Source organism: Ascaphus truei, chromosome 8 (genome assembly GCF_040206685.1).
Source record: "Ascaphus truei isolate aAscTru1 chromosome 8, aAscTru1.hap1, whole genome shotgun sequence".
Taxonomy (NCBI): domain Eukaryota; kingdom Metazoa; phylum Chordata; class Amphibia; order Anura; family Ascaphidae; genus Ascaphus; species Ascaphus truei.
In genome coordinates this window covers 83393444-83420971 of record NC_134490.1, presented here as the reverse complement: position 1 = coordinate 83420971, position 27528 = coordinate 83393444, and the positions used below count along the sequence as shown (strand labels likewise).

At 48.3% G+C, this 27528-nt stretch overlaps 1 protein-coding gene across 3 annotated transcripts in view; it reads right to left on the bottom strand.

Annotated features, from left to right (window-relative positions):
• Nucleotides 1-1362: 1362 nt before the first annotated feature.
• The window catches only part of LOC142502069 (interferon-induced protein with tetratricopeptide repeats 5-like), a 38456-nt gene continuing 12290 nt past the window's right edge, over nt 1363-27528 (bottom strand). For all 3 annotated transcript variants that reach the window (XM_075612875.1, XM_075612877.1, XM_075612876.1), the window contains one exon: nt 1363-4194. In XM_075612875.1, coding sequence (XP_075468990.1) covers nt 2730-4194 — 1465 coding nt within the window. In that variant the 3' untranslated portion in view covers nt 1363-2729. The remainder of the gene's footprint in view (nt 4195-27528) is intronic.

Here is a 27528-nt window from a genome sequence, read left to right as displayed (position 1 = left end):
ATTGTAAGGTTTCTGACTGCAAAACAGGATACGAACCCGCATAGCAGAGGTAGGGAGTAGTACACCAACCTTGGCCTGAGATCTGAGGCCTGAGAGGCAGGGGTAGTGAAGTTCAATTCCGTGGTCGAGGCAGGCAAAGGTTAGTCAGGTCCGGTTCCGAGGTCGAGTCAGGCAGCAGGCAAAGAGTAGTCACGATCAGTTCCAAGGTCAAGACAGGCAGCAGGCAAAACAAAGGCAAGGCAGCGCTCAGACAGGACAAGGTAACAAGTACTTCTTCATGAGCACTGACAGGGAGCAACTGCCTGCTATTTAAAGGTCAAAAACAGCTGCTAGCACCGAGGGCCAGAGAGAGGCTTATTTCCTGTCAAGAAGAGAGGAGCAGGAATTGCCAGGAAGCAAGATGGCCACTGTAGCTTCAGTGAGGGTGAGAGGTCACTTCCAGTCGGCAGCATCTTAGGTATCTGGACAAATCACTTATACCCATCAGTACAATATCTCCCTCACTTCAAGGCACGCATCCACACATTGATACTCTCACTGCCAGGAACACATCCACACATTAATACTCTCACTGCCAGGCACACATTCATACTCTCACTGCCAGGCACACATCCACACATTAATACTCTCACTGCCAGGCACGCATTCACGCATTAATACTCTCACTGCCAGGCACGCATTCACGCATTAATACTCTCACTACCAGCCACACATCCACACATTAATACTCTCATTGCCAGCCACGCATCCACGCATTAATACTCTCACTACCAGCCACATATCCACACATTAATACTCTCACTGCCAGGCACACATTCATATTCTCACTGCCAGGCACGCATCCACACATTAATACTCTCACTGCCAGGCAGCTAACCATACAGGATTTAAGCACACACTCATCTCGTGAGATTTTCCTGTAGAGCCATTCCCTGAGCAGTTAAGTAGTTTAGCATTGTATGAGCAAATGTGCCCAGCAGAGTGCAGCGCGAGGAGGGTCCGGATGATAGGGGTTTTGATTGGAGGAAGATGGCGCTGTGGGAGGAGCTCAGCTGAGGGAGAGGAGGAATGAGGCTGTGGCAGTGATTTGAGAAATAGGAGTAGGAGCTCAAGAGTCATTGGCCCAAGTACCCGGCTTAAGAACCATCCACCAAGAAATACCCACAGGACAGTGGGAATGGTACTGTGCATCATAGCTGCTGCCCTGACAAAGTATCTTATTGTCCCCTTCCCCAGCAAAGTCCACTTTCCTTCAACCGTATCCTAGAAAACCCCTTTGGCAACGAACCATGAACCCGAAGAGTGCAAAACTGAGGCATGATGAGAATTCTCAAATTAACCCAAACTACTAAATAGCACACAAACACATTTTATTAACATCAAACGTTTGTTACGAAGCATTAATTGATATGTCAATTTCATTTTGAAGTCTACATTGCATAACATGAAAACTGTATATGAAGAATGTTACATTTTGTAGACGATTTTAGTGTGTGCTATACTAAAGTTATACAATTTAGTATGGTTCTCAATCAAATATAAACATCATGCAAATTAATGTTTGCTGTTTTAATTCTGGACTTTGTTTTTGGAAGAAATACACTTAAGCAGGTATTACAATATCCAGGAACCATATTACAATCATAATGAAAACTTTTTATTACGCAATTATTTTCTCAACGTTTTACACTTTCCATTTGGTGCCAAGCAATTGAAGAAGAAATTTGTATGCTGCACACCACAAACAAAACAATGCATTCAATATTAGCGGTGCTGCTGGGTCAAGGGGTACCTGTCCTGGTGATCCTGATCTGAACTGAAGATAAGGGAGATCCAACGCACAACGGATTTGCTAAATAGAAATTTATTGTGCCACACGTTTCGACCATTAGATCTTTCTCAAGCCTGTCACTTGAGAAAGACCTAACTGCCGAAACGTTGTTTGACACAATCAATTTCTATTTAGCAAATCTGTCGTGCGTTGGATCTCCCTTATCTTCAGTTTTAAGCAATTGAAGAAGCCTCCACAACTGGAGCATACAGCCATATATACATTCAAATACATCGGCACGCAGATTGCAACTTTGCAATGGGACTGGAATAACTACTGTATTTATCATTGATATAGGGATTATTATAATTCTATAGGGTAAGTAATATACCACCGCTGCATAGTAACTTTTTTTCACTTGGGGTGTTTGGGTTTTAACTGTGGGGGAGACTCACTACGTGCCCTTTTGGCGTATCACACGGCGATCAGGCGTTAACTTCCTTTCTTATCAATGGCAATCACAGGATCACAGTGCGATATCCCGCGTCCGCGCGTAGTGAGTCCTGGCCTTTTTATTATGTTTTTCTTTCTGTAAGAACTGTCAATTCTCTCAGTGGCTTAATTCAGGTATTTGTATTGTATTGTTCTGCACTAAATTACCTGATCCTATATTTGCTGATTATTAAGATTTTTGCTGTTTTGAACTTTGTGGCCATAACAAATGTGTATTCTCATTGTGCTTAGCATGTTAGCTGTGCTGTGATCTATAAGTGGTACACAATGTTAATCTCAGTCTTCACTATACAACACTATGCTTTTCAGGTACTTCCACCACTGATATATTTGACAGCAGTATGTATTACGGTGTGTGACAATATAATAACACTGTATACTAAGTATATAGAAATGCATGTAAGTGTTTGCATATTCTTCATTTACACGTTGCAAAGCCTGTAATTCATATTTTCAATCTCATGTCACAAAGAGCACTCAAGTACTCTTCATTATAAGGATCACGTTTATGGGCTTTTTCATAGCAGTCAATTGCTTGCATATTCTCTCCATTCTGCTGATGGACAAACCCAAGCAGGGCAAACCCAGTGGCATCTGACGGGTTTCTTTTTATTATTCTTTCAGCCAACTTGTTCAAATTCTTTTCAGATCTTTGTTTTGTTTTGGTTCGAATGCTTATCATGAGCACCTCTTTGTGATGTCTTATGGCTTCAGATTCGGATTTCCTGTGATATTCTTCATAAACTCCATAACTGTTGTGGATTCGTTGCTTCTCTTCACATGTGAGATTTTCCATGCTTAGCACTTTTTTAAATGTTTCTTCTGCTTTTTGGTATTGATTTCCGTCAGTATACATGTTTGCTAGATCAATGTGTGCGCATACAAAAGATGTTTTCAACTCCAGAGCCTTTTCAAAGTAAAATGTGGCATAACGAATCATTTCCCTTATTTGTTGTGTGTAGGTACCAGTGGGTTGAAAATTGAACTTTGCAGCCTTTGCATCTCTTTTCAGTTGTATCATATTTTGTCTGTAACAATGACCTGCCTGGTGGTGAAGAAATCCAGAGCTGGGAGTCAGTTGTATTGCTTTATGCAGAACATCAAGAGCCTCCTTCGTCATTCCTTCTCTCCTGTAAAATTTTGCAACATAGCGAAGTAGATATGGATAATCTGGTGTTTGTCTCCGTGCTTCCTCAATGCACTTTTTGGCCTCTTTAGCATGGTTTAAATCCTGATGTTTCAAACCAAGAAGAGCCCTGACCACTGTATCTTTCGGATTTAGCTGTACGGCACGTTTCAACAGTTCCAGTGATAGAAGTTCATTAGTCGGGCACTTGGTTTCCTTGACACCTTCCAAGCGATACACTGCAGTTGCATAGCCCGTGTTCCACTCAGGATTTTCTGGGTCAATTTCAAGAGCCTTCTGAAAACATTCTTTGGCTTTTTCATAGTGTTCTCTACAAAATGTTAACACACACCAACCATGTTCACCGTATATCTCAGCAAGCAGGACATTGCTACTGAGAGCGGTTTCAAACTTCTTGTGAATTGTTGCCACCTTGTTAATATAGTCCTGAGCCTTTTCTAATTCGTTTGTATGATAGTACAGCCATGCGTAGTTACCATAGGTCACAACGCATTTAATGTCTCTTTCATCAGATTGCGTTTTTGGAATATGCTCTTCAGCTATTCCTAGCTGGGCAATGGCTTCCTCATTTTCGCCTTTCAGATGTTTTATATAGGCCAACGAATTGTAGATCATGTATCTGCGTGTAGTGATTAAAAATTCAACTTGATCGTTAAGCCGCTCTTCCATGTCATTAATATCACAATCCTTTGTCGGTGACCACCATGTAAAAGGGCACTCCAGCTTCAAGAGGCTGGTCTTCAAAGAACTCTTTAAAAGCTCACTAAGAAAAATAAAAGAGATTGGGCATTAGCTTGTGTAGCCATGCATAATAATGACTGCGTACATCTTCTCTGTTGGCAGTAAGTCCTGGTAAGTACAGGCCTGCCAACAGTAGTTATGGAGGTTTTCCCTCACACCCTGGTGTGGTGCCCTGTGTAAGGAAGGGAGTGGCTGTATGCTCTGAGTCCCTGGATAGTGACATCAGAGATGTGCCTGCCCCCTGAGGTATAAAGGGCACAGCACTGTCAGTTAGTGTTGTGTTAGCCAGCAGTTGTGTGAAGCAGCTTGTAAAATGTATGCTCCTGCATAAGGGATTGGAGGAATACTTTTGTGACCCTAGTGCTGTAACTAGCGGTAGCAGAATGACCAATAGAGTCTGTCTAAGCCACACTGTGTCCAGGGACCTGGCGCAGTGGTGATCTCCCTAGGAGAAAGGGAATCCCACTTCAATACGGGAGGGCGTACCTGGCAAAGGGACAGCACGACGAGATGTGTGGCTAGAGCCGGCAGCTGCATGGGGCAGTCTGCTACATCCCAATCCACAATAAAGATGCCATGTTCAAAGAAACCCCCACTGTGTGAGTGTGAGATTACTCAACAGTGGCAGTCACCACCGAGAAGGAGTTCCTCACCAGGACCATCTCCCTGCGGAAGCATAGATCCTGATGAGGTGGAGGCGCTGCACATGAAGTAAGTTGGACTCGTAACCACTACCTCAGATACCTGTCCTGCTGCCATCCTCTATAACACCAAGCGGGAGACTCAGGAGTCCTGTTACTTGCAGGTGCACCACCACACACGACCTTGTAATGGGGACCGGGTAGACCACACGGGCCAATGTGAGATTGGGTGGGTCAGACAAGGGGGGTCCAGCCGTTACACTTGTAACAGCATTATACTATGAGGCTGCTATTTCATGCTACAGTAGTTCTAGAATTTACAGTAGTAAGTATTATGATGTTAAAAATATAGAACAAGCTTACACTCTCCCCGTCTACTCTAGCAGTGGACAAATGTGTCTTAAATAGGTGTTAAGATCCTGCAACCATACTGCTGATGCACACAACTACAAAATACCATATTGGATCAGCACTCAAAAAAGAAATCAAAGAAGATAATGATACTCAGGTGTCACTTTTGGTCTCACCAAGTTTCTTCTTTAATGTATCAAAAATCATCAGCAATACAAACATATAAGAACACACAAGGAAAGGTATGTCAGCAGACAGACAGCCTGAGAAAGGGGCGAGGAGGCCTTAAAACGTTTCTCTAATTTGCACATTTACTAGTCTGCTGACTTACCTTTCCTTGTGTGTTCTTATATATGTTAGTATTACTGCTTATTTTTGATACATTAAAGGAGAAACTTGGTGAGACCAAAAGGAACATGTGAGTATCATTATCTTATTTGACATATTTTGCGAGTGCTGATCCAATGGGACATTTTGATAACATGATGTAAACCACATAGATATTTCAACTAGACGTGCAAAACTTTCACACAAGTTCATGCAAGTGGTGAATTTGTGTTACAGACACACAGATATATACCATTAGCAGTGTTCGACAAACATATACATTTGCACGCCCCGGGCGAGTGGATTTAACTTCGTGGTGAGCTCCTATTGGCCCAAGCAGCACACGTGTGGTACTAGGTGGCGAGTAGATTTTTTGGTGATTTGTAGCCCACTGACCATTAGCATATAGGGATTTGATTGGAGGATCCTGATAAACAAAATGTGTCAACACTTTAAATTAACTCCAAAAAGGCTGACATTTTTTCACCTCTAAAAAAAAACCTAATTGACATGCTATTCAATAAACCCTGGAGAGCTGTGATACGCAATCACACCCATTGGGCCACACTTTTTTTCCTTGGCTGCCATAGGGTGCATTCACAGTATAGAAAACTCAATTCAACAGCCTGGCACTAGTTTAAAAAATATTAATACACCTATAAAATCACAGTATTATTGACTACTAAGTAACCATAGTGGTCATACTTGAAAACGAGAGGTAACTCTCAATGTATTACTTCCTGGTAAAACATTTGATAAATAAAGGTATTATGCATCAAGCAACGGATTCAGGTTTTGTTCTGCGGCACATTTGTTTTCAATTTTTTCCCCTCTTTGGGACATCAAGTAGCAAAGTGTGTGTGTGTGCGTGTTTATTTTTTTCCTCTTATCTATATATTACAATGGCCTACAGACCTATTAGCCATAATTTGTTAAGTCGTACTCATTATTAGATGGAGGGTAGTTAGGTATATAGGGGTTGAGATAGTGGGAGTGGATGATGGGGCATGTGCCCCAGATAGAAAGGTTAGGTCCCCCTGTGGGAGGTGAGAAAGGTTAACCCATTGTATGCTTTAGCTGCAGGGCTGGTGCAACCACTTGGCAACTTAGGCGGTCGCCTAGGGCAGCATATTTTGGGGGGGTGGCAAAAAATGCGGTAAGTATAGGACGGCGGAAGCAGAGGAGGAGGACAGTTGGTGGCAGGAGAGGAGGAGACTGGCAGGCGGCAGCAGGAGATGAGGAGGAGGACATCAAGCAGGAGAAAGGGACTGAGAATAGTGGGAGAGGAGCAGTGAGGCAGAGGAGGCACGCGCCCCAGATCCGTCCCGGCCATCCTGCTCTGCTCCTGTGGTCCTCAGTCATCTTCTTCAAGTACTGCCTAACATGCGCCTTCTCTGCTGCCCTGTTCTGCTCCTGCAATTCTCTGTCCTCTTCTCCCACCACCGCCCGCCATCTTCCTCCTCTGCTGTAATGCTCTTGACATCTCCACTTCAGACCACCAAAACCAGGTAGTTAAGAGAAGGGGGTGATAGAGCAGGGGGGAAGAGAGGTAGAGGAGGGGGTGAGAGGCAGAAGAGAAGGAGGGGTGAGAAAGGAAGAGGAGAAGGAGGGGGTGAGAGGAAGATGAGAAGGAGGGGGTGAGAGGAAGAGAAGGAGGGGTGTGAGAGGGGAAGATGAGAAGGAGGGGGGACAGGAAGAGGATAAGGAGGGGGTGAGCAAGGGAGGAGGGGGGGTGAGCGAGGGGGAGGGGGGTGAGGGAGGAAGAGGGGGGATGAGGGAGGGAGAGGAGAGGGGATGAGGGAGGAAGAGAAGGGGGTGAGGGAGGAAGAGAAGGGGGTGAGGGAGAAAGAGAAGGGTGAGGGAGGAAGAAGAGGGTGGGCAAGATAGGAAGGGGAGTGGGGGTGAGAGAGGGAGAGGAAAAAGAGGGGGTGGGTGAGAGGAGTTGGGGGGGTGAGAGGAAGAGGAGGGGATGAGAGGAGGAGGAGGGTGAGAGAAGAGGAGGGGGTAATTAAGAAAGGAGTGGGGGTGATTGAGGATTTGGAGGGTGTAAGAGAGGAGGAATAGGAGGGTGTGAGAGACAGGAAGAATGGGATGTTGTGAGAGAAGAAGAGGAGTGGGAGGGGGTAAGAGAGGAGGAATGGGAGAGGGGGTGTGAGAGAGGAGGAGGAGTGGGATGGGATAATATAGGAGGAGGAGTAGGAAGCGGGGTGAGAGGATGAGGAGTGGGAGGGGTGAGAGAGAGAAGGAGCTGAGGGGGTGTGAGAGATGGGGGGTGAGATGATAGAGGAGGTGGGGGGGGTGAGACAAGAGAGGATGGGGAGAGGTTGAGTAATAATGGGGCTATAATAACAAAAGAAGAATCGGAAAGTTTGGGGCGGTTCTGAACATTTGCCTAGGGTGCCGAATACCCTTGCACCGACCCGGCTTAGCAGTTAGTAAGGGATTGCATGTAATATATTGGGTAGTTCGGCAGATGATTACCTCCCACCTTCTGTCTCTGTAAGTTCTCCCATTTACTATTTAGATTGTAAGCTCTTTGGGGCAGGGACTCTGTGACAGGGTAAATAAAAGCCACCAGTTATATGCCTGGAAAACCTATGTCTAGTCTGCAGTGCAGCACTGACTAGGTTAATTTCAGCTGGGAACCTCAGGACAATTAGTTGGATCCCAGCTGCCTAATCAAGGTGTGTTAAAACCCAGGCTGTAGACACATGGAGCCTGGCTGTTGAGGAGAGAGGAGTAAGCTGCTAAAGATTACTGAAACAAGGTCTGAGTAGCAAAGTAGTTGAATTGTGAACTGTCTGTCCCCTGCATAGAAAAAGGGTAGCTACCTTATATATAAACTGTCTGCTAAAGAGAAACTGTTTTGTTTGGTTTGCTGAAGAAAAAGCCATTTTCTTTTGTTGCCGATGAAAAGCTATTTTTGTTTTGTGTGCTGTATATCTTTTAAGGCTAAATAAATAAGCCTTGTCAAGAAACCCACGTGTGTAGTTGCATGTACCCTGCAACATATTGTGTCAAGAATTGGGAAGGATTTTTTCAAAAGGCTCCTGCAGTTAAAGGGCCACACACACACACACAAGAATGGAAGAACTTTTGAAAGACTTTCTGTGCGAGCAGACCAGACAGCAGGGACAGTTAATGCAGGAGCAGGCCCGGCTGCAAGCGGAGAGAGATGAAAGACTACAAGCAGCACAGGATGAGCGGATTGCCAAGCTGCTGACCCAATTCCAAGGGTCTGCCAGTGCAGAACTGGCAAGCAGACCCCCGATACTCCTGAGGAAAATGGCTCCGAACGAGGATCCAGAGGCTTTTTTACTGACATTTGAAAGAGTCGCTGAAGCTCAGGGCTGGGCTGCAGATCGCTGGGCAACTGCGTTGGCCCCGCTCCTCATAGGAGAAGCCCAGGCCTCATATCAGGGCCTCCCTACAGATCAGGCAATGGACTACCGACAAGTAAAAGCCGCCATACTGGATCGCTTATGTCTGACCCCAGAGACCTACCGGCAGCAGTTCCGGAACATGAAGTACACCGCTAAGATGAGACCCCGGATCCTCGCTCAGCGATTATTGGACTTGTGTATGCGCTGGATACAACCCGAGGAGTGCACTAAGGAGGCAATTCTTGAGCAGGTGGTTTTGGAACAATTTCTACAAATAATAACCCCTTCCGCACGCTCGTGGGTAAAACGCCACGCTGCTGAAACCCTAGCTTTGGCGGTCCGACTCGTGGAGAACTTCCTTGGGGCTGAGCAGCAGGCGAGTGTCCTGGACCCGACTCCACCGGCACTTGCGGACGCCCAAAGAGGGAGGTCGGATCAATGGGGAACCTACGGCCCATCACGGAACTGCCAAGTCCAACGGAAGGAGCAGTCGTTCCAGCAAGGACGGAGTCCAAATGCTGGTCCCTGCAGAGACCCTCATCTCCTTCCGGATGTCGGCTCGTCGCAAAATGAGAGGAACTTCCGAGGACGTCGCCCACAGGACCCACCAGATGCCTGGTCTCCAGTAACCGGTCCAGCGGAGCGCTATCCACAGCCACCTCCTGCGAGGGAACCCTCTCCATGTTCCATCTGCGGAGAACAAGGCCACCGGTATGTGGACTGTCCACTGATGGATTGTTCATTCAGCAGAACCGTCGCCTCGGCTTTTACTGGGGAAAATTACAAGCCCTGGCTACTTCCAGCCCTGATTGGGGGAAAAAACGTCCAGGCCCTTGTAGATTCGGGCTCTGGGAAAACTCTGGTCCTCTAGGAACTGTTACCACCCAACGTGTGTTCTTTTGACTCCCCATGGAGCATTGAATGTATACACGGCAATGTAAAACGCTATCCGACGGCCAAAATCCAGCTACAGGTAAAAGGTCAGAAGGCTTACCTCGAAGTAGGAGTTGCTCCTTTGCTCCCTGCCCCCGGTGTGCTCGTTCGGGACTGGCCTTTCTTTTCGGACCTAATGGCCCCAGTCTTTCACGATGAGCATCCTTCTAGGGCTCAGGAGAACCCTGGCACACTGTTCCCCTTCTCGGCAGACCTTTTTCCCAGTAGACACCGGGTTCAAAAGACTCTGAAGCAAAGACGCATGGACAAACAGGACTTGTTGCAGAAATCTGGGTCTCAAGGTGACAACTCTAGTAGTCAGAGGTCACAAGTGATGGCTGGGGATGGCCAAAGGGAGGGGGATATGGGCCCTGGAGATTTACCAGACCTTTATCTCCCTGACTTTCGCCAGAAGCAAAGGGAAGACCCAGTCCTTGCTAGACAGTATGACAAGGTGGTGAAAATTGATGAACAGATTTTAGATGCACAGGGGGTGATAGTGTTCCCCCATTTTGAGCTATCAAAGGATATCCTATATAGGGTGAATAGGCAGACACAAACAGGGGAGGTCACCAGACAGATATTGGTTCCCAAGGCGTTTGTTAAATCTGTGTTCACTCTAGCCCATACTGTCCCTTGGGGTGGTCACCTTGGCAGGGATAAAACATTGGACCGTATTTCATCCCGATTCTATTGGCCGGGGATGCATAGTGATATTGCTAAGCTATGTGCAGCATGTCCGGAGTGCCAGCTAACTAGTCCAAAAGGACAAAAACCAGCCCCTTTGGTTCCTCTACCCTTGATGTCAGTTCCCTTTGAGAGGATTGGGGAAGACTTGGTAGGACCTGTAGAACCTTCTGCGAAAGGACACAGGTTTATCCTTGTAATAGTTGATTATGCGACAAGATATCCTGAGGCGTTCCCCCTGAGAACAGCAACGGCGAAGCAAGTAGCCAAAAGTTGTTGGAACTATTCTCACGGGTTGGACTTCCCCAGGTTAAGTTGACAGACCAAGGTACAAATTTCATGGCTAAACTGATGCAGGATGTCTTAAAGTTACTAGAGGTCAAGTCTGTTCGGACATCGGTCTACCATCCACAGACTGACGGATTGGTGGAAAGATTTAACCGAACTCTAAAAGGGATGTTGAGGAAATTTGTAGATACAGAGAAGAAAGCCTGGGATGAACTTCTCCCTTTTCTGCTGTTTGCAGTGCAGGAAGTTCCCCAGGCATCCACGGGATTCTCTCCATTTGAATTGCTCTATGGCCGCCAACCCGGGGTATCCTAGACCTCCTAAAGGAGTCCTGGGAGGAACAGCAGTCCCCTTCTAAGAATACCCTGCAATATGTACTAGACCTTAGGAAGCGCCTAGATGTGGTCGGCCATTTTGCCAGGGAGAATCTTAGATCAGCCCAAGACAGTCAGGAGAGACATTACAATCAGAATGCTCGCATGAGAGTGTTTCACCCAGGGGACCAGGTGATGTTATTGTTACCCAGTTGCGAGAGTAAACTCCTGGCCAAATGGCAGGGCCCATTCGTAGTACTCCGCCATACGGGTGATGTGGATTACGAGATTGCTAAACCAGGGTCCAAAAAGGGTAAACAAATTTACCATGTGAACTTGCTGAAACCCTGGAAGATGCAGCGGTCTCTTTTCATCCACCCGGTGGAGGAGGAAACAGACTTGGGTCCTTAGCCTCCACTGGAGAACATCGTGAGTGACGATAAAATCCCAATGGGTAAACAGTTGTCCTCTGAACAAAAAGGGGACTTGTTAGCAATAACTACACAATTCCAGGATGTTTTTTCTGACTTACCAGGACAAACTAACTTAATTTCCCATGCAATCGAGACAGCACCTGGGGTAAAAGTACGTTCCCGTCCTTATAGGTTGCCTGAAAGTCGTAGGGCTCTGGTAGAGAAGGAGGTACAAGAAATGTTACACTTAGGAGTGATTGAGGAATCATGCAGTGAGTGGTGTAGTCCACTAATTATGGTCCCTAAACCCGATGGGAAGGTAAGATTTTGTGTGGACCTCCGAAAGGTCAATGCGGTATCCAAGTTTGACGCATATCCGATGCCAAGGGTGGACGAATTAATTGACGCCCTTGGTAACGCGGAATATATATCCACGTTGGACTTGACAAAAGGATACTGGCAAATACCCTTAGAGGAAAAGTCCAAATGCAAAACAGCCTTTGCCACTCCCATGGGTTTATACCAGTTTGTAACAATGCCATTTGGACTGCATGGAGCCCCAGCCACATTTTAGAGACTCATGGATAAGGTACTGAGGCCCCATAGGACATATGCCGCAGCCTACCTAGATGATATTGTCAGTTATAGTAAACACTGGCGGGCCCATCTAAATAGGCTGAAAGCGGTCCTCAAATCTCTAAGAGAGGTAGGGCTCACAGCCAACCCTAAGAAATGTGCCTTGGGTAAAGCGGAAACCAAATACTTAGGGTATGCAGTGGGAGGTAGAAAAGTAAAGCCACTAGCCGACAAGGTAGCTGCCCTGAAAGAAGTTCCGACCCCCCAAACAAAAACGCAGGTAGGCTTTCTGCTGGGTTTAGCAGGGTACTACCGGCGGTTCATCCCCAACTATTCGGAAGTGGCAGCCCCTTTAACGGACCTCACAAAAAAGTGTGCCCCTACACAAGTGGTGTGGTCAAGGGATTGTCAGAGAGCCTTTGAGGACATAAAAAGGTGTCTATCAGAGGGTCCCATCCTTAGAAGCCCAGACTTCAACAGCCCTTTTATAGTGCAAACAGATGCATCAGAGATAGGGCTAGGGGCAGTGTTGTCACAACAGTTTGAGGGAGTTGAACATCCTATCCTTTTCCTGAGTAGGAAATTGTTCCCAAGGGAAAAAAACTACTCATTGATTGAGAAAGAGTGCCTCGCAGTAAAGTGGGCAATCGAAGCTTTGAGGCATTACCTGGCAAGAGTCCATTTTACTTTGGTGACTGATCATGCTCCACTGAAGTGGTTAAATAGCATGAAGGATTCCAATGCTAGATTGACTAGGTGGTATATGGCCCTCCAACCCTTCTCATTTGAGATTCAGCATAGGCCGGGAAAAGAGAACGCGAATGCTGACTTCTTTTCTAGATAAGGGGTGGATGGTCGGGCTTCAGCAGTGCGTAGCCCCAGCCACACACTAACAGGGGAGGAATGTGACAGGGTAAATAAAAGCCACCAGTTATATGCCTGGAAAACCTATGTCTAGTCTGCAGTGCAGCACTGACTAGGTTAACTTCAGCTGGGAACCTCAGGACAATTAGTTGGATCCCAGCTGCCTAATCAAGGTGTGTTAAAACCCAGGCTGTAGACACATGGAGCCTGGCTGTTGAGGAGAGAGGAGTAAGCTGCTAAAGATTACTGAAACAAGGTCTGAGTAGCAAAGTAGTTGAATTGCGAACCGTCTGTCCCCTGCATAGAAAAAGGGTAGCTACCTTATATATAAACTGTCTGCTAAAGAGAAACTGTTTTGTTTGTTTTGCTGAAGAAAAGCCATTTTCTTTTGTTGCTGATGAAAAGCTATTTTTGTTTTGCGTGCTGTATATCTTTTAAGGCTAAATAAATACGCCTTGTCAAGAAACCCACGTGTGTAGTTGCATGTACCCTGCAACAGACTCCTTTTCCTATTGTTTTATGCATGTAGCGCTTATTTACATTGTGTTATAATATGATGTCATGTGTATTACTGCTGTAAAGTGCTATGTACCTAGAAGAGCTATAGGAATAAAGATATATATATATATATATATATATATATATATATATACATAATTAGTATTATTAATCCTTTAGGTAATATGGCGGACATGACGGGATGCACCATGCATGATGCATGGCTACAGTATATGACCACGATGGTTACTAAGGGGTTTATTTTTGAAGTCTTTTAGTATCGATTGAATCCAGGTATAAATTCTAATTCATTGTACACCTGGCATCTTCGGCAGTGAGGATAGAAATTAACGAAAATTATTCTTTTTTTTTTTTTAATTAAGCAAAAAGTGTAAAAATGTCTCAGGGGAAGACGTCCCAAATTATTTTGTAATATTCTAGTGAAAAGAGTAATAATATCAGTGGTTAAAATGCGTACAAATCAGACAGAGATGTCAATTAAAAAACAACCGAACAAAGCAGTAACATAATTTTTTTTTATTTGTGTCTCTTTAGGGATTTGTCTTTACAAGGGAAACTTTTATTAACCAAGGAAGACGAAGACTTGTCTCGTTTTGAATATAAATCTTTTTGTTTAGATGTGCCCAATAATATTTTAAAGGAAGTTGATAAAAAAAAAAATCTTTTATTTGGAGAAATAAACATTATTACTTAAAACAATACATTTTAGCGAATAATTATGGTAAGTAATGGGGGTTGGATGTGTTGGATTTTTCTGCCCCAAATAATATTTGTATAATTAATTGGATTTGAAATGCCTTAAAAATCTCTACCGGTATAAATTTTTTGTTTATACCAACAAAAAAAAAAACAGAAATACAATTCGTGGCCCTAAATTTGTTTTACATTGCCATTGGGATGTTCCAAAAATGCATTTGCTTGTTTTCATAAACAGGCGTTACTAGCTTGGTTATTACTGTATGTCACAACCACAATTGTTATCAACATAAATATATTTTAAAGGAGCAACAAAGATATCAAAAACAAAAATAAAACACTTTTCTAAAAACATTTGTTTGCTAAAAATGTTTTGTTGGATCTTTAGTTATTATTATAAATCAAAATAACAATTTATTGAGTTACTTGGAATTTTTATATTAGGCTATTTCAGTTACACCTCAGGAATATGGACTTGTTTTTGGTGCCATTCCAACTTGGAGGGGTGTTCTGAAGATACGGTACAGAGAACACGTTTGTTATTGAGCCAAGAGGACAAAGAACTTTGAATTTGTAGCTGCATTCAATCTGAATCCCTTCAGTGTATATCTGCGTTGTTCCAAAGGCGGACACTTGATGGGGCTCCCCAAGAGCTGCTCCCCTCTGCACAGGACCAGCGTGCTAAGGGTTAACATCTGCTTGTACTTTGTGGAACGTCAACCACACCCACTGGAATGTTTATGAGCCAAGAGGATAAAGAACTGTGAATTCCCAGCTGCATTCCATCTGAACTCTTTCATTGTACATCTGCTTCGCCTCAAAGGTAGATAGTCTTTGGCATAGGCGAAGGGCAGCTAAAGGTAGGGTGACCAGATGTCCCAGTTTTGCCGGGACAGTCCCCTTTTTTTCTGTCCTGTCCCTGTTGCCAGTCCGTTTTGAAAATGTCCCGGTTTTTATTCCTGGTCCCGTTTTTTAAATGCGGCGGCGCTGTGTGAGTCGGCAGCGGTGGTGCACGAGGCGGCGGTGAGGAGGCAGCCGGTGAGTATTTTGAATGGTAGAATGAATGACTGCTGGGGGTTGGACTTTAGACTAGAAAATGCTGAGCCGCAGGGGATTGGATGAAGGAGGATGCTGGGGGCGGGGCTTTGTAAAATGCCGGGCCGCAGGGGATTGGTTGGAGGTCAGAGGATGCCGGGGGTGGATGTTGTGAGCAGAGCACACTGAGCTGCTTCTCAGCATGTGTGTGTGTGTGTGTCTGTCATAGGAGTAGAGGAGGGAGAGATATGAGAAGGGGAGGGGGATATATGAGGAGAGGAGGGGGAGATATGAAGAGAGGAGAGAGAGATAAGAGGAGAGGGAGATATGAGAAGAGGAGAGGGAGATATGAGGAGGGGAGGGGGAGATATGAGGGGAAGGTATGAGGAGGGGAAGGTATGAGGAGGGGAGGGGGAGATATGAGGAGGGGAGGGGAAGGTATGTGGAGGGGAGGGGAAGGTAGAAGGGGAGGGAAAGATATGGGGAGGGAGAGGTATGGGGAGGGATGGAGGAGATATTAGGAGATATGAGGCAGGAGGAGATAAAAGGAGGGCAGGAGGAGATATGAGGAGGGGTGGGGGAGATATTGAGAGATATGAGGAGGGGTGGGGGAGATATTGAGAGATATGAGGAGGGGAGTGGGAGATATGAGGAGGGGATAAATGAGGAGCTGAGGGGGAGATATGAGGAGGGGAGAAAGGAGGAGCTGAGGGGGAGATATGAGGAGGGGAGGGGAATGTATGAGGAGATATGAGGAGAGGAGGGGGGGATATGAGGAGATATGAAGAGGGGGGGAGATATGAGAAGAGGGGAGGGAGATATGAAGAGGGGAGAAATGAGGAGATGAGGGGAGATATGAGGAGGGGAAGGTATGAGGAGGGGAGGGGGAGCTATGAGGAGGGGAAGGTATGAGGAGGGGAGGGGAAGGTATGAGGAGAGGAGGGAGAGATATGGGAGGGAGAGGTATGGGGGAGATATTAGGAGATATGAGGTGGGGAGGAGGAGATAAGAGGAGGGCAGGAAGAGATATGAGGAGTGGCGGGGGAGATATTGAGAGATATGAGAGGAGTGGGAGATATGCGGAGGGGAGGAGATAGGAGGAGGGGAGTAATGAGGCGGTGAGGGGGAGATATGAGATGAGAAGGAGATATGAGGAGGGGAGGGGGAGAGGAGAAATTAGGAGCTGAGGGGGAGATATGAGATGGGGAGGGGAAGGTATGAGAAGGGGAGGGGTAGATATGAGGAGAGGAGGGAAGGTATGAGCAGGGGAGGGGAAGGTATGAGGAGGGAGGGGAAGGTATGAGGAGGGGAGGGTGAGATATGGGGAAGGGGAGGTATGAGGAGGGATGGACGAGATATTAGGAGATATGAGGCGGGGAGGGGGAGATAAGAGGAGGGCAGGAGGAGATATGAGCAGGGGAAGGGGAGATGTGAGGAGGGGAAGGTATGAGGAGGGGAGGGGAAGATATGGGGGGGGCTAGAAGGAGGGGAGGAGATATGAGGAGGGGAGTTATGAAGCGGTGAGTGGGAGAAATGAGATGACAAGGAGATATGAGGAGGGGAGATATTAGGAGGGGAGGGGAGGAGATATGAGGAGAGGAGGGGGAGATAGGAGAAGGGGAGGAGATATGAGGAGGGGAAGGTATGAGGAGGGGAGTGGGAGATATGAGGAGGGGAGGGGACGGTATGAGAAGGGGAGATATTAGGAGATATGAGGTGGGGAGGGGGAGAAAAGAGGGGGGCAGGAGGAGATATGAGGAGGGCAAGGGAGATATTAGGAGATATGAGGAGGGGAGGGAGAGATATGAGGAGGGGAGGGGGAGATATGAGGGGAGAGGAGATAGGAGGAGGGGAGGAGATATGAGCAGGTTAGTTATGAGGTGGTGAGGGGGAGATATGAGATGAGGAGAAATTAGGAGCTGAGGGGGAGATATGAGGAGCTGAGGGGGAGATATGAGGAGCTGAGGGGAGATATGAGGAGGGGAAGGTTTGAGGACGAGAGGGGAGGTATGAGGAGGATGGGGGAGATATTAGGAGATATGAGGTGGGGAGGGGGAGATAAGAGCAGGGCAGGAGGAGATATGAGGAGAGGCGGGGGAGATATTAGGAGATATGAGGAGGGGGAGATATGAGGAGAGGAAGGGGAGATATGAGATGGGGAGGGGATATATGAGGAGGGGAGGAGGAGATATGAGGATGTGGAGGGGAAATATGAGGAAGGGAGGGGGATATGTGAGGAGGGGGAGGTATGAGAAGGGGAAGGGGAGGTATGATGAGGGGAGGAGGAGATATGAGAAGAGGAGATGAAGGGGGAGGTATGAGGAGCGGAAGGTATGAGGAGAGGAGGGGAGGTATATGGAGAGTTGAGGGAGGTATGAGGAGAGGAGGGGGAGGTATGAAGGGGGGAGGTATGAGGAGGGGAGGTATGAGGGGGCAGGTATGACGAGGGGAGGGAGAGGGGCTGTGTGAAGGTCAGTGACAGTGTGTGTGTTTGTCACTGTGTGTGTGTGTCACTGTGTGTGCACGTATATTGGGGAGGCAGGTTGAGTGTGGGAAGGGGAGAAAAATACATGGGGGTGGTGGTGTAAGAGAGAGGGGGGAAGGAAAGGGTGACTGGGGAGTGTGAGGTGGGGTGAGAGTGAGAAGTGTGTGAGAAGAGACCCTATTTTGCAAAGTGTAATATACACACAAGGTCAGGAAATTCACATTTTTAAAATGTCTTAATTTTAATTAATGCCTACATTTTTTATTTAATTTTAATTTGTCAATTAATTATTTATTTAATTTTAATTTGTTAATTATTTTAATTAATGTCTTCATTTATTTTTAATTAAAGCAGAGTAGATAAAGTACATTTCAGATTTCAGGCTGCAAAGTGGTTTGTTTTATTTCTGATAGTGAAACTCTCTACTTAATAGAATTTGTTATGTTGAAGTTAAACTTTTAAAAAAGGTGGTTTGTGGGGTTTTTTTCTGCTGCTGTTTAGAAATGTAAATGTATTGCATTTAAATGCCGATTTCAAATTGATATTTGTGCACCCTTTTTTCTGCAGTGTGGGCACTCACAACGGACATTGTCGTGCCTGCCACGAGGACGAGTTTTGACAGACCACCACTGATCCATACAAACCTCCGGTCAGTCCAGAAAATAATAAAAAATAATTTCAAAAAATATATGTTGATTTACCTTTATTTTTTTCCAACTATTTTAGAAAACACACACACACACAACCGAGGGGTGAAGGAGCAGAGAGAGCGAGAACGGGAGGGAAGAGGGGGAGATGAGAGTTTGTGTTGGGTTAAGAATTGGAAATAAATAAAATTTGAAGTAGTAATCATCCCCTCTGAAATGGGCATTCCTGGCCAATAATGCCCTGGCTGTAAGAGTTGAAGGGCCCAAGCAAAGCCCCCACCTCTATACACACAAACACACACTGCAGGGCCCACCTCTATACACAAAAAAACCCATTGCAGCTCCCACTTCTATACACACAAACACACACTGCAGGACCCACCTCTATACACACAAACACACACTGCAGGGCCCACTTCTATACACACAAACACACACTGCAGCCCCCACCTCTCTATACACACAAGCACACACAGCAGGGCCCACCTCTATACACACAAACACACACTGCAGCCCCCACCTCTATACACACAAAAACACATTGCAGCTCCCACCTCTATACACACAAACACAAACACTGCATCCCCCACCTCTGTACACACAAACACACACTGCAGGGCCCACCTCTATATACGCAAACACACATTGCAGGGCCCACCTCTATACACACAAACACACACTGCAGGACCCACCTCTATACACACAAAAACACACTCCAGGGCCCACCTCTATACAGTACACACAAACACACACTGCAGCCCCCACCTCTCTATACATACAAACACACACTGCAGCCCCCACCTCTGTAAACACACACACACAAACACACTGCAGGGCCCACCTCTGTACACACACGCTAAGGGCCCACCTCTGTACACACACACTAAAAGGTGTGAGCCGTTTGCTGCCATTTGCTGATGTTTGGTGATGTTAAAGCTGCTCTATTTCAATCTGAAACTCACCAACCCTTTATTCCCTGTACCCAATTTTCCAACACTATCTGTCCACGAAATGTCTGTGAATTGATGGTATAACCCTGTTCTTTTAATGTAACCAGATATTGTTATAAATCTGTGCACAGGACATACTTGAAAATGAGGTAACGAGGTAGCTCTCAATGTATTACTTCCTGGTAAAACATTTTTATAAATAAATTGACCAAAAACTACTTTATTTGGCAACTCTTCTATTTCTGGTTAAAAAAATGCAGATTTAGTAAAAAAATCATTTTAATCAGAGCATCACATCAACCCTTTTTCTCCTGCAGTTGATTCTTGGAACTAAATGTTATTCAGTTCAATGGGTTAATGTTTGGTCTCTGTGTAATACATTGCTGCACACCAATAACATTTCTTATCAAAGTATACACCAGATTCACCCTATAAGAAGTATGTTATCAAAATTTAGCAGTGATATTCAGGTTCAATACCCGGTGTCAGCAGCATGTGACCTTGGGCAAGTCACTCTATCTCCCTGTGCCTCAGGCACCAAAATCATAGATTGTAAGCTCCACGGGGCAGGGACCTGTGCCTGCAAAAATTCCTGTGCTGTGTACCGCGCGCTATACTGTAACTGTGAAGCAATTTGAGTCCCACTGGGAGAAAAATGCTATCTTTAATATATAAAATTGAAATTTGTGGGGTTATAGATGTGGTGAATCTGATTGGTCCGTGGGTCTGCCCGCCCCCCCGCGACTCATTGGCCACGAGGTAAGCTCCACTATGACACACACATAGACACACACAGACATTGGACCATGCTTCACACACACTCACTTTCACCCCCGTGTACACACACACTCACACACACTCACACCTCAGACCATGCTTCTTCACCTAATAAACACACACTCACTGTCACCCCTGTGTACACACACACTCACACCTGAGACCATGCTTCTTCACCTAATAAACACACACTCACTGTCACCCCTGTGTATACACACACTCACACCTGAAACCAGGCTTCTTCACCTAATAAACACACACTCACTGTCACCCCTGTGTACACACACACTCACACCTGAGACCATGCTTCACACACACTCACTTTCACCCCCGTGTACACACACACTCACACACACTCACACCTCAGACCATGCTTCTTCACCTAATAAACACACACTCACTGTCACCCCTGTGTACACACACACTCACACCTGAGACCAGGCTTCTTCACCTAATAAACACACACTCACTGTCACCCCTGTGTACACACACACTCACACCTGAGACCATGCTTCACACACACTCACTTTCACCCCCGTGTACACACACACTCACACCTCAGACCATGCTTCTTCACCTAATAAACACACACTCACTGTCACCCCTGTGTACACACACACTCACACCTGAGACCATGCTTCTTCACCTAATAAACACACACTCACTGTCACCCCTGTGTACACACACACTCACACCTGAGACCAGGCTTCTTCACCTAATAAACACACACTCACTGTCACCCCTGTGTACACACACACACTCACACCTGAGACCAGGCTTCTTCACCTAATAAAAACAGCGTTCTCCCTTAACTTTAAAAAATGCACCTCCGTCCTCTTCAGCTCCGCACACACGCCTGGCCGGACCGCACACATATCCGCCCGACACTCCTTGTAGCCGCGCAGCTTGCTTCACACACCCTGTCTAATTTAACCCACCTCAGACTATCACCCCTGTCTAATTTAACCCACCTCAGACTATCACCCCTGTCTAATTAACTCATTAATTATCAGATGATATTACTTAAGAGATGACCAATATTAATATAAATAAGTGATTCTTTTGAAGAGTATATTTTTGGGGGATATTTAATATCACATGAGATCCATATTAGATGAATGTTACACCTCTTAAAGGGATAAGTTGGAATCTACCTTTTACAATATTAAGTGGCTGCTGTGAGAATCTCCTCACTAACTGTCATTTAATGCCTAAACATATTGTTATTTATTTGCTTCACTGAAAAGGGAATAAAAAAAACATATGTTTTGCACATGTATGTATAAAATTAACCTGTCTTTACACAAAATGGCTGCTGTGAGAATCTCCTCACTAACTGTCATTTCATGCCTACTATAATTTTAGCTCCGCCCCTTATTGACATTTGACCAATCAGAACTTTCTCAGTCAGTGTGTAGTTGGCCTACATTTATTACTCAGGCATTGTAGTTGTGGTTTTGTTTTTATATCTTTGCTCCAACTGGAACTACTAGAAATGTTCTTTATAAACAACCATTACAATAAACATGCACTTTGCTCATATTTGCTCAGCTACCTGTTCATTGTACTGTTTGTATACAAACAAACTTTTTTCAACAACATCCTTTTTCTTTATGTAGGGATGTTTTAGTTTGCTTTCCCTTCGTTGCAGCGCGTCTCCAAAGGGAGTGTTTGGGAGGTTCCACGGCGGCCCGACAGCATAGGGCGCCGCCATGTTGTTGCACAATAGTGGGAGCACTGTCAGAGCATAGAGAGGTCGCGCATGCGCAGTACAAGCGCGCGAACGGCTGGCCAATAAGCCAGAGGCTCAGACAGTAACTACAACTCCCAGGAGCCTTAGCAAAGTCACCTGACGCCCGGGAGCGAATGGGAGAACCGGATTTGCGGGAGGCAGGAAAGGGAAGCGTGGGGGAGAGGCCACGTTGGTCAGAGGGCACCGGAGGAGCAAGGGGAGAGGTAGTGTGGGTGCAGGGGATCCGTGACCCACCTGCATAGGCTAGATCTTCCCCGTAGGCCCCAGGATATTCCCTGAGTCACAGTAGATTGTGGTGCTGCAGGGACGCCCTGTAGTGATAGCTACGTCACCCTTACTGTATAGCAGATAGGGACAAAGTGTGCGGAGCAGAGGTTGGTGCTTGTCATCTGGGATCAGGCTGCTGTGCATCGTGGGAGACTGCGCTGGGTCGGCGGATCCTTTTTGAAGTTGTTACCGGTCACCGCAGTGACCGGAAGGTATTTACTAAGATGCACCAACACCGGTCAACAGGCGCTGATCCCGCCTTAGGGAACACTCTTTGGGGACACTAAGTGGAGTGGCCAAAGGACTGAGCCTATATACATACTTACAGTTACATGGACACGGTGTGGGGGCACGAGGTGACGGGACAGTGACATTTCTCCTTATGAGAGTGGCCGAGCCACTAGGGTTATAGTATAAGAAGTTGGTTGGTGTTATATGTGTTATTGCTATACTTATAAGATAAGGTTCTATCAGTATTTCCAGTAAACAGTTACAATCTGATGTGTGTTGCTATTGTTCTTACCCAGGGGAATCTTACGCAATGGGGATCCTGGGTAAGTGGAGGCGCTGCCAATAAGATAACTATTACCCCAGGCTCCCAGTTAGCGGAGGCCCAGATCTCCTTGAGCCAACGGGTGTGTGCAGTACCCGTAGTCACTCTAGAGCGTAGGAAAGAGGGCTACATTTACATCCCGGGAAACGCCGGGTATATCACCTTCACCTAATAAAAATTTTACAGTTCACAAAATGTCCGCCTTCCCGCACCCAGCTTCACCTAATACAAATTTTACAGTTCACAAAATGTCCGCATTCCCGCGCAGCTACAAAAAAATGTCCGCCTTTGGCCCCTTAACACGCTGAACACTCCCTGCCACATTACAACCTTTCTGAAATAATAAAAGCCTTCCTTCACCCCAGCTCATCACTCAATAAAATATAAATATTCTCCTCCACATCAACGCCATTCCGTCTGCGCTCCGCACGCCCGCCCCTACTGTTACATTTCAGCCTTTAAAAAATTAGCTTTTTCAAAATGTCCGCCTTCCCGCCCCCACCTTCACCTAATAAACATTTGACAGTTCACAAAATGTCCGCCTTCCCGCGCAGCTACAAACCAAATGTCCGCCTTTGGCCTGAACACTCCCTGCCACCTTAGAACGTTTGTTAAATAATAAAAGCCTTCCTTCACCCCAGCTCACCACTCAATAAAATATAAACCATTTTCCTGTGCATCAATGCCGTTCCGTCTGCGCTCTGCACGCCCACTACTGATGTCCGTCTGCGTTTCCTCAGCGCTCCACTCCCTCATCTTACCCTGTTTGCGCACCGCCCGGCCGCTACTGATGTCCATCTGCGTTTCATTAGCGCTACACTCCCTCAGCTTACCCTCAACCACACCACACCTTACCTCAAAACTAAGTTTTCATCAGTCTCCAAGTACATAATAAAAAAATTCTTAACACTCCCTCTTAAAGTTTGCACAAATACTTCACTCACCCCCCCTCCCATCTCTTTTCACCCCCCCTCCCCTCCCATCTCTTTTCACCCCCCCTCCCCTCCCATCTCTTTTCACCCCCTCCTCTCCCATCTCTATTCACCCCCTCCCCTCCCATCTCTTTTTCACCCCACCTCCCATCTCTTTTCACCCTCCCTCTACCCTCCCATCTCTTTTCACCCCCCCTCCTCCCCTCCCATTTCTTTTCACCACCCCTCCCCTCCCATCTCTTTTCAACCCCCCCCTCCCCTCCCATCTCTTTTCACCACCCCCTCCCCTCCCATATCTTTTCAACCCCCCTCTCCCATCTCTTTTCACCCCCCCTCCCCTCCCATCTATTTTCACCCCCCCCCTCCCCTCCCATCTCTAATCACCCCCCCTCCCCTCCCATCTCTATTCACCCTCCCCTCCCCTCCCATCTATTTTCACCCCCCTCCCTTCCCATCTCTTTTCACCCCCCCCCCTCCCATCTCTTTTCACCCTCCCCTCCCATCTCTTTTCACCCCCCCTCCCCTCCCATCTCTTTTCACCCCCCCTCCCATCTCTTTTCACCCCCCCCCTCCCATCTCTTTTCACCCCCCCTCCCCTCCCATCTCTTTTCACTCCCCTCCCCTCCCATCTCTTTTCACCCCCCCTCCCCTCCCATCTCTTTTCACCACCCCTCCCCTCCCATCTCTTTTCACCCCCCCCCCCTCTCCCATCTCTTTTCACCCCCCCTCCCCTCCCATCTCTTTTCACCCCCCCTCCCCTCCCATCTCTTTTCACCCCCCCTCCCATCTCTTTTCACCCCCTCTCCCCTCCCATCTCTTTTCACCCCCCCCTCCCCTCCCATCTCTTTTAACCCCCCTCCCATCTCTTTTCACCCCCCCTCCCATCACTTTTCACCCCCTCCCTCCCCTCCCATCTCTTTTCACCCCTCCCCTTCCATCTCTTTTCACCCCCCCCTCCCCTGCCATCTCTTTTCACCCCCCCCCCTCCCATCTCCTTTCACCCCCCTCCCATCCCTTTTCACACACCCCCCTCCCACCCCATCTCTTTTCACACCCCCTCCCCTCCCATCTCTTTTCACCCCCACTCCCTTCCCACCTCTTTTCACCCCCCTCCCCTCCCATCTCCTTTCACCCCCCTCCCCTCCCATCTCTTTTCACACCCCCTCCCCTCCCATCTCTTTTCACCCCCACTCCCTTCCCACCTCTTTTCACCCCCCTCCCCTCCCACCTCTTTTCACCCCCCTCCCCTCCCTTTTCACCCTCCCTCCCGTCCCATCTCTTTTCACCCCGTCCCATCTCTTTTCACCCCCTCCTATCTCTTTTCACCCCCCCTCCCGTCCCATCTCTTTTCACCCCCCCTCCCATCTCTTTTCACCCCTCCTCCCCTCCCATCTCTTTTCACCCCCCTCCCATCCCATCTCTTTTCACCCCCCTCCCATCCCATCTCTTTTCACCCCCCCTCCCCTCCCATCTCTTTTCACCCCTCCTACTCCCCTCCCATCTCTTTTCACCCCCCCTCCTCCCCTCCCATCTCTTTTCACCTCCCCTCCTCCCCTCCCATCTCTTTTCACCCCCCCTCCTCCCCTCCCATCTCTTTTCACCCCCCCTCCTCCCCTCCCATCTCTTTTCACCCCACCTCCTCCCCTCTCATCTCTTTTCACCCCCCCTCCTCCCCTCCCATCTCTTTTCACCCCCCTCTCTTTTCACCCCTCCCCTCTCTTTTCACCCCTCCCCTCCCATCTCTTTTCACCCCCCCTCTACCCTCCCATCTCTTTTCACCCCCCTACCCTCCCATCTCTTTTCACCCCCCTCCCCTCACATCTCTTTTCACCCCCCTCCCCTCACATCTCTTTTCACCCCCCCTCCCATCTCTTTCCACCCCCCCCTCTCCCCTCCCATCTCTTTTCACCCCGCCCCCTCCCCTCCCATCTCTTTTCACCCCCCCCTCCCCTCCCATCTCTTTTCACCCCCCCCTCCCCTCCCCTCCCATCTCTTTTCACCCCCCCCTCCACTCACATCTCTTTTCACCCCCCCTCCACTCACATCTCTTTTCACCCCCCCTCCCCTCCCATCTCTTTTCACCCCCCCCTCCCATCTCTTTTCACCCCCCCCTCCCCCCATCTCTTTTCACCCCCCCTCCCCTCCCCTCCCATCTCTTTTCACCCCCCTCCCCTCCCATCTCCTTTCACCCCCCCTCCCCTCCCTTTTCACCCCCTCCCTTTTCACCCCTCCTCCCCTCCCTTTTCACCCCCCCCTCCCCTCCCATCTCTTTTCACCCCCCCCCTCCCATCTCTTTCCACCCCCCCCTCTCCCCTCCCATCTCTTTCACGCCCCCTCCCCTCCCATCTCTTTTCACCCCCCTCCCTCCCCTCCCATCTCTTTTCACCCCCCCTCCCCTCCCATCTCTTTTCACCCCCCCCCTCCACTCACATCTCTTTTCACCCCCCTCCACTCACATCTCTTTTCACCCCCCCTCCCCTCCCATCTCTTTTCACCCCCCCCTCCCATCTCTTTTCACCCCCCCCTCCCCTCCCTTTTCACCCCCCTCCCCTCCCTTTTCACCCCCCCCTCCCCCATCTCTTTTCACCCCCCCTCCCCTCCCCTCCCATCTCTTTTCACCTCCCCTCCCCTCCCTTTTCACCCCCCTCCCTTTTCACCCCCCCTCCCCTCCCTTTTCACCCCCCCCTCCCCTCCCATCTCTTTAACCCCCCCTCCCCTCCCATCTCTTTTCACCCTATCCTCCCATCTCTTTTCACCCACCCTCTCCTCCCTTTTCACCCCCCTCCCTTTTCACCCCTCCTCCCCTCCCTTTTCACCCCCCCCTCCCCTCCCATCTCTTTTCACCCCCCCTCCCCTCCCATCTCTTTTCACCCCCCTCCCCTCCCCTCCCTTTTCACCCCCCCTCCCCTTCCTTTTCACCCCCCCTCCCCTCCCTTTTCACCCCCCCTCCCCTCCCATCTCTTTCACCCCCCCCCCTCCCGTCCCATCTCTTTTCACCCCCCCCTCCCCTCCCATCTCTTTTCACCCCCCTCCCCTCTCTTTTCACCCCCCCTCCCCTCTCTTTTCACCCCCCCTCCCCTCTCTTTTCACCCCCCTCCCTTTTCACCCCTCCTCCCCTCCCTTTTCACCCCCCCTCCCCTCCCATCTCTTTTCACCCCCCTCCCCTCCCCTCCCATCTCTTTTCACCCCCCTCCCCTCCCTTTTCACCCCCACTCCCCTCCCTTTTCACCCCCCCTCCCCTCCCTTTTCACCCCCCCTCCCCTCCCATCTCTTTTCACCCCCCCCCTCCCGTCCCATCTCTTTTCACCCCCCCCCTCCCCTCCCATCTCTTTTCACCCCCCTCCCCTCTCTTTTCACCCCCCTCCCCTCTCTTTTCACCACCCCTCCCCTCTCTTTTCACCCCCCCTCCCCTCTCTTTTCACCCCCCTCCCCTCTCTTTTCACCCCCCTCCCCTCCCCTCTCTTTTCACCCCCCCTCCCATCTCTTTTCACCCCCCCTCCCCTCCCTTTTCACCCCTTCTCCCATCTCTTCACCCCCCTCCCCTCACATCTCTTTTCACCCCCCTCCCCCTCCTATCCCCCCACTCCTCTCCCCCCCACTCCTCTCCCCCCCACTCCTCTTCCCACCCACTCCTCTTCCCCCCCACCCCTCTTTCCCCCCCACCCCCCTTTCTCCCCCCCACTCCACCTTCCCCCCCCCCAATCCTCGTTCTCCCCCCCACTCCTCGTTCTCCCCCCCACTCCTCGTTCTCCCCCCCCCACTCCTCGTTCTCCCCCCCCCACTCCTCGTTCTCCCCCCCCCACTCCTCGTTCTCCCCCCCCACTCCTCGTTCTCCCCCCCCCACTCCTCGTTCTCCCCCCCCCACTCCTCGTTCTCCCCCCACACTCCTCGTTCTCCCCCCACACTCCTCGTTCTCCCCCACACTCCTCTTTTCCCCCCACACTCCTCTTTTCCCCCCACACTCC